Here is a 7,936-nt window from a genome sequence, read left to right as displayed (position 1 = left end):
TCGAGAGAGGTTCTCCTTCCCCTGTACTCCGCCCTGGTGAGACCACATCTGGAATATTGTGTCCAGTTCTGGGCCCCTCAGTTCCAGCAGGACAGGGAACTGCTGGAGAGGGTCCAGCGTAGGGCAACAAAGATGATTAAGGGAGTGGAGCACCTCCCTTATGAAGAAAGGCTGAGGGAGCTGGGTCTCTTTAGTTTGGAGAAGAGGAGACTAAGGGGGGACCTTATTAATGTCTATAAATATATAAAGGGTGAGTGCCATGGGGATGGAGCCAGGCTCTTCTCGGTGGCAAACAATGATAGGACAAGGGGTAATGGGATCAAGCTGGAACACAAGAGGTTCCACTTAAATTTGAGAAGAAACTTCTTCTCAGTAAGGGTGACAGACACTGGAACAGGCTGCCCAGGGAGGTTGTGGAGTCTCCTTCTCTGGAGACATTCAAAACCCGCCTGGACATGTTCCTGTGTAACCTCATCTGGGTGTTCCTGCTCCAGCAGGGGGATTGGACTAGATGATCTTTTGAGGTCCCTTCCAATCCCAAACATACTGTGAAACTGTGATACCTTAAGACCCTTCCTCTTTATTAGAACTGTCTTAATTTCTCTTTAGTGCTCCAGCAATAACACCACCGATCATGGCATTACTAGGGGATTTTTTAAGTTGTTTGTGCCTTTTTGCTAATCTCTAATAATCTCCTCCTCTTATTCTGTGTGTGTCAGAAAAGATAAACTTGATGCTTGAATGACAGGCTCTTCAGGCAGCAGAATTTGATTCTGTGAAGCCAAAGCAAAATAAATCTTTTCTGGTTTCCATTTTAGCACCAAGTCTGAGGTTTGAGCTTTCCTTGGGAAAAGGAGAGTAGTCCAGAGTTCTTAGGCACATGACATGCCTTTCTGAAGAAGCTCTGTAAACACATGGCCTTTGTGCTAAGGTGTTCATGACCTTCTGTGTATCCATAGACATTTCTTTTTCTTACAGAATGCCACTAAAAGCTTCTAGTCAACTTGCATTCTTTATACTTGAACTGAATCAGCAATTTCTATTCCCCTCAAATGTATCGATCTGTTAGGCACATCTTTGTCCCTTTGCGTAGAAGCATAAATAGCAGTGTTGATTTGAAAACTTTTTTTTTCTTGCAGGAGATGCACAACTGTTACAGAAGGTGTGAGGGTAGGATTTTTTTTTGTGGTGGGCACCAGGGGAGGTATTATAATATAAAATATGTGTAATGAACTCTGGAGGACCTTTGGAAGAAAGTTGTAGGATCATTGTGTGTGTGTTTGTGTGTGTTTGTGTTTGTGTGTTTGTGTGTGTGTGTGTGTCTTATCCCTCAAAGTTTCAACCTCATCTTATCACTTCCGCCAGCTGCAGTTGCTGTTCTTGGTTACGTTACCTGAGGTGTGTTGCACACTCTGCATTTACCTTAACCATAGATCTTGGATGGGGAGAGGAAGACCTTAGACCTCTTTCCATATAAGTTACTGCTCTCTGTTGCAGTGTTGTCTTTCTAGCCACCTTAGACTTTTTCCTTTGCCACTGTTGCTTTCACAGATGCAAAAGCTGGTTTGGACACCAAAGGACTCACACCGCACGTGGGAAGAACAATTGAAGACAAGATCCCACCTTGAGGAGCGTGTTGCTCAGCTTGGCAGGGAAAAGGCTGAGCTGTTGGAACAGCTGAGCCCAGAAAATTCTCCAGATACCCAGCCAATACCCAGGAGAACCGTGTTCACCTTTTTGTTGAGTTCTTACATACTCGGCTTTTTCCTGGTATCCCTGCCGTTCAGGTTCTGAGAGTCTTGTGATTTGGCTGTCATCCAGGAAGCAAATAAAAGCTAGCTGGGTATCCTTGTGTGAATTCTAGATTGGTTCTGCTGGAAGAGTTCCCAGCATGGTTTGCTACCAGTTGAGCACATCAAGCGAGGCTGCAGTTCCCCAGTTCCTTCTTGATACCTTCTGCTCATCTTCTGACCCCTTGTTTCCTGGGCAGAGATAAAATGCTTCATGTTTGCAGTGCAACGTATGGAGGAGCTGCTGCATGTTTTCAGAGTAGCAAGAGCATGTAAGCCTTGCAGAAAAAAGCACTGAAGGGATTCAGGCACATGAACAAATGAACTAGTGCTTGGGAAACAAGAAATGGCTGACAGTTTCCAAGGGGCAGCCTTTTGCTTTTTCTCCTTTTCTGTAGAGGAAAAATGGAAGCACAAAGTCAAAACAGGTGCCAGCTCTCCTCTGGTTTAACTGTGAAAACACCAAGAGGACCAACATGTGAATAAGTAAATACTTGCAAAAAATATATGAAGGTAAGGGCAGAGGGGAATAAAACATTGTAGAATTCCAAAAGATCGAATACCTCTGCAAGCCCTTGCATGCTGGTTGTTTGAAGATCCTGTGAAAGCTTTAGATTGACCTATGTTCTCCCATGATACCTACGTAATTCCTGCTGTGAGCAGAGGAACTGCCAAAAGCACTCTCCAGCATCTTTTCTACCTTTTTCTCTTGAAACATTAGAAGAGAATGGCCTTTGCTTTGGTGAGGGCATCTGTTTCTGTTGCTATGTATTAACTTGTCTGATGTGAAACCTGAAGTGATTAAATGTTCTCAGGAATTCTGTCCCGTGTTATTCTGTGGAACTTGGCTAACGGGTAGAGATGTACTGCAGCTTCTCTGCAGAGAACGCTGGATGCACATACTGCATACAGAAGCTGTTCCTAATCTTTGTGTGTCATGTATCTTTTCTATTTCGAAAGTGCGAGAGTGAAAAAGTGAAGAAGCTGGTAGAGTCGAACCACCCAGTTTACCAGCATTTAGACCACGAAATGAAAAGAAACATTGAACCGCAGAATGACTGTGAGAGGTATGGCTTTCTAGTATATTGAAGAGGTATCCATGAGCAGAAGTCAAGCTTTATTGAACTCCAATGGAAAAATAGGTTTACATAACTCTTTGTGAGCAAATAATGCAGGCCTCATGTTAGTTCTTGCAAGGCGCTTCTGTGCATGAGCCCATAGTTTTCAATAGCTGCCAAAAGAACTGCAAATGCAGGTCACTCTGTGTTCTCCTGGGGGAAAGGAAGTCCTTTATTCCTCTTGTCTTGTCAAATTGGGACCCTCCAAGTGATTTCTGGCTCAGTAATGCTGGCTTTTCTCATTAATTCCTGGTGTGTCAAGCACATTAAAGATGAAGCAAGGCCATTGTGCTGGGTTGGCCAAGATAAGGCTATTATTTCCACAGGTAGCTGGGGGCATGACACAGCCGGGACAGCTGACCCCAAAACTAGCCAAAGGGGTATTTGATCCCGTATGAGGTTACACTCAGTAAGGGGAGCTGTTGGGGCGTGGTGGCATTTCTCCTGCTGGTTGCGGGGCTGCGGGTGCTCCGGGCCACTCGGTTCTCTCTGGACCACGCAATTCGGTGCTACTGTGTCTCAAGTGCGACCTGCTGCCCAGGAAGGGGGGAGGTTTTGGCACGGGCTGTGGTTGGGAGTTCACAATTGCTGCTTAAGAGACCTGCACTCCAGGATTACCACATGGTGAGAGATTTGTGCTGTGTGTCCCTTGCTTTGTATATTCTTTCAATATTATTGTTATTGGGGTTTTGTTGTTGTTGTTTGGGTTTCTTGTGTTTTTTATAGTGGTGTGTGTTTGTTTGAGTTTTCTTCTTGCTGTTCCATTAGACATGAGTTTTGCATTTTGTGTCCCAATTCTCCTCCCCGTCCCACTGGGGCAGAGGAGGGGTGAGCGAGCAGCATGTGGCTGTAGCTGCCAGCTGGGGGGTGGGAGGCCTGGGGCTAACTACAACAGACGTGTCTGTGCGGTTTACATGAAGAGTATGTGAAAAAGGCTGGTTGTTCCTGGTTTCATTGTTTTCTTGACTAATTTCCTCTGCAGCCTGAAGAGACTTCTGAGCTGAGCTACGAAGAAACTAAAGGTGTATGAAGGGAGAGAGAAAGAGTCTCAGCTTAATTTGCAGGAAGAAATGAAGAGCAGGTGTTCTGAAATGGCCAGTGAATTTGGCAGATAAAGAGCAAAGGTGAGTCCTGGTTTGGTTGGGTTTTTAGGTGGTGGTGGTTTTCAATTTGAAACCTGTTTTATTATTTCCCTCTACTACTTTTCATGTTCTGGATTTTTTTGTTTTCTTTTGTTATTTCTTGGCTGTATCCTGGAATTTATTGACTTTTCTTGATGCTCCTTCTACTGTTACACAAAACTGCAGAGTTTCTAGAGGTGTTTTTGATGTCACTCGGGCTGTGCAGTAGCGTGTAACCTTATATCTACTTCTCTGTTCATTACTCAGATTTTTTGCTAAAGCAGCCACGTTTCAGAGCTGCATATATTTTGAGAAGCGATTGCTGCAGAATGAGTGAACCGCCTTTGCGGTGGCTCATTTTTAATCCAAAAGTTAGCAGTGGTTTTGTGTTTCTGTTGGAAGGAATCCTATCAGAAATGATGTGAAAGCTGTTTTTGTTTTAAAAGAGCCTGGTTTCACTTTGATATAGTGCTGGATCAGCAGATGATAAACAGAGTCTTGATGGCCAACCCCTTTACTGTTTTTCACAGAACTGACTTCTTTTAGACCCCTCTGAGTTGTTTTTTCCTTTTTTTTTTTTCTTTCTTTTTTGCTGTCTACAGGTTGCAGAACTTTCCCAGCAGTTGGAGGCACAGTCTGAAAAATGCAAGGAGCAGGAAGCTGAAAATAAAGATTTGCAAGAAGAGGTGTCCACCATGCGTGAGAACCGCCAGAAACTGGAGAAAAGCAAATGGCAGCTGATAGAAGAGGTGGCTAACCTGAAACATCGTTTGGAGAGTAGCATGGTGGATCACAACCTTATAGAACAATATGAAAAAGAAGTCGAAGAACAAGCAGAACAAGATATAAGACAAAAACTACAAGAAGTCAATCTATTTTTGCAGGTAAGTGAATTTCTTGTGTGTGCCTGTAGTCTCAATTATATCCTTCTCTTGTGGTGATAATTTTGTAGTATGTTATTTTTGGTTCCTGATTCTGTGTGTTAGTGCTGTACTTCTACTGTCCTTCAGCAAAGACAGGAAATACGGCTGGGCAATGGTGCTTTCACGTGTGAGTAACGTGCCTGCAGGGCGCTGAATGCAAAGCTTGCCCAGGGTGGCTTTCTGTTTTGCAGTTCTTGGGCGGTATCACTGTCTGGCCTTGTTCTTACTGTTCATCCTTGAACTCAATATTGACACTTAGAGTTGTCATGGCCAGACATACAGGTCCTACTTTGTCATTGTCCAGGGGAAAGCACTCAGAAAAGAAGTCACTGAAGTTGTACAGGGGGTGGAGGTGAGGGACTTATTTTAGACCCCTCTGAGTTCTTTTTTTTTCTTTTTTTGTTTTTTCTTTTTTTGCTGTCTATAGGTTGGTGAACTTTCCCAGCAGTTGGAGGTAGAATCTAAAAAATGCATGCAGCCGGGAGCACAAAATCAGGATTTGCAAGACGGCATGGTAGCTGATCTCATAGGGGCCACGGAGCAGCATCACAGGCCCTCAGCAAGAAAAGCAGAACAGGTCTGGTGACAGTGAGCAGGGCGGCCATGACCGCAGGTCACCAGGCCAGGCCATAGGGACGGGTACGTCTACAGTTCAACCAGACGTCACGTCCATGGGTGAGGGTCAGGGCTGAGAGCAGTGAGGCTGGCACAGGCCTGGCTGCAGCTTCAGGCCTCGCCAGCTTCTTCTAGGCCTGGCAGATGAATTCCTTCTCAGGAAGAGAGGGAAGTAACACCGCCATAACTCGGAACAACGGTATGAAGTTGGCTTTGCCCAAGATCAGCCCTTGATCCCCATCTTAGGCATGAATTGAGCAGGAGGCAGTTCAGCTTTGGCTTTTCTGAATGGTGTCCTGCTTTGCAGGGCACAATGTGGTAGAGGTGATGCAGAAAAAAAAAAAAATCTGTAACATTTGCCACCAGTAGCTGTCTCTGCCCAACTTTACTTAGTCACCTTGACTCAAAAGCAGAGTTTCCAGAAGTGTTTTTGAGGTTGCTTTGACTGTTCAATAGTGTGTAACCTTTTCACAGAATCACAGAATGTTAGGAAGGGACTCAAAAGATCATCTAGTCCAATCCCCCTGCTGGAGCAGGAACACCTAGAGGTTAGGGTTACACAGGAAGGCGTCCAGACAGGTTTTGAATGTCTCCAGAGAAGGAGACCCCCCAACCTCCCTGGGCAGCCTGTTCCAGTGTTCTGTCACCCTCAATGTGAAGAAGTTTCTTCTCAAATTTAAATGGAACTTCCTGTGTTCCAGTTTATATCTATTGCCCCTTGTCTTATCATTGGTTGTCACTGAGAAGAGCCTGGCTCCATCCTCGTGACACTCACCCTTTACATATTTATAAAATGAATGAGGTCACCCCTCAGTCTCCTCCAAGCTAAAGAGACCCAGCTCCCTCAGCCTTTCCTCATAAGGGAGATGCTCCACTCCCTTAATCCCTGCTTCTCCACTCATTCCTCAGGTTCCTTGCTAAAGCAGCTGTGTTTCAGAGCTCCTTTCATTTGTAGAAGGTATTACTGTAGAAGAAGTCAACTGCTTTTCCCTATTTTCACAGCTGAAGACACCATTACCAATCAGATGCTGGCAAAGTCCCAACTCCAGAAAACAAGGAGCAGTTCTACTGAGATACGTACAAGTAGGACTGATAAATAAACCAGGACATGAATTGCATTGGAGATTTTGTCCATAAACAGCCTCACACATAAATATGGCGGCCGCCCCTCGGCTACTTAACGGCGCCGCTAACGGCCACCACGCTCTCGAGGCGGCGCACGCGGGGAGCCGGCCGCGCGGCGGGCAGAGCCAGCCGTTCCTCCCGCCACCGCCCAACCGCGCCTGCGCCGTCGCGTGGGGGGCGGTGGCCGTTAGCGCTGTTGCCGTTACCGGGGCAGCGAGACGCTGTTCTCTGGACACCCGCCCCTCGCAGTTCGCCGCGCAGCAGTGGTAGCGGGCGGAGGCCGCTTGCGGGAGCTCCACTCTCCCCTGTCCCAGTCCCCGACTCTGCCGGCCGATTGCCTGCCGCCGTTGCTCGCCTGAGGCGGGACCGTGCCCGCGCCCCCGCTGCGCGATGAAGAGGATCTTTGGCTTCGCGTGGAGGAAGAAGGGGCAGCCGCCGTCCGGCGGCGCCTCCCTGCCCTGCCCCGCCGGTGCCTACGACATCCAGTACAAGGAGTTGAGCAAGCTGCACCGCGCGGCTGCCAGCGGAGACCTGGCCAAGCTGCGGCGGCGGCTGAAGAAATTCAGCATCGACGGGCGGGACGAGGAGGCGAGGTAAGGGGGGAGCAGCGCCGCAGGGCGGGGGCGGCAGCGGCGGGAGCCTCGAGGTGCAGCCGCAGCCCCCGGCAGCGACGCGGCGCTGGGGACAAACGGCCGCGTCGCTGCGAGGGGCGGGAGGGCTGGTTCTGTCACCGAGCTCGGCCCTTGTGCTGCCAGAAACACTTCTATTCGACCTAGCATCCCACTGTCGCCTTTTGTCCCGGTCTCGTTTCCCGGAGTCGTATTTCCCTGCGCAGGGGTGGAGGGGAGCTGGCAGCAGGAAGACGGGGTGCACAAGGGACATCACAGCCGTTCTCCAGCCACACTCAAAAGTCAAACTGCAATGGCATGCATCTCCGTGTATCTCTAAGGGCTCGGCGTGCAAGTTTAGCAGTTGAGCCAAAAAAGCTGCCATTCTCTTACCAGGGAGTAACTTGTGGAGAGGTAGGCGCTGCAGTTAGGAAAGAGTTCTAGTGCAAAATGACTGTGTTTTATCTTGGTTCTCCATGCGCAGTTGCCTGATACGTCTTTTATGACTGTGATGTGTCAGCCAAAGCAATAGTCTGATTTTGGGTGGCAGGTACTTAGTTGTTTGTTCTGAGGCTTTCGCACAGCTAATTGGTGCCTTGGCTTGGAAGATCTGGGCAGCAACTTGCAGGAGAAACT

At 47.7% G+C, this 7,936-nt stretch overlaps 1 protein-coding gene across 1 annotated transcript in view; it reads left to right on the top strand.

Moving 5' to 3' along the window:
- The first annotated feature begins 7,051 nt into the window (after positions 1-7,051).
- LOC309452816 (uncharacterized protein) overlaps positions 7,052-7,936 on the top strand; it is a 48,863-nt gene continuing 47,978 nt past the window's right edge. Inside the window, 1 exon segment of the mRNA XM_082077491.1 lies at positions 7,052-7,285. Coding sequence (XP_081933617.1) covers positions 7,083-7,285 — 203 coding nt within the window. The 5' untranslated portion in view covers positions 7,052-7,082.

The sequence above is a fragment of the Streptopelia decaocto genome, assembly GCF_964273445.1.
Source record: "Streptopelia decaocto genome assembly, contig: HAP1_SCAFFOLD_300, whole genome shotgun sequence".
Classification (NCBI taxonomy): Eukaryota; Metazoa; Chordata; class Aves; order Columbiformes; family Columbidae; genus Streptopelia; species Streptopelia decaocto.
The sequence above is the reverse complement of the archived record's forward strand: the minus strand, read 5'-3'. Positions and strand labels throughout refer to the sequence as shown.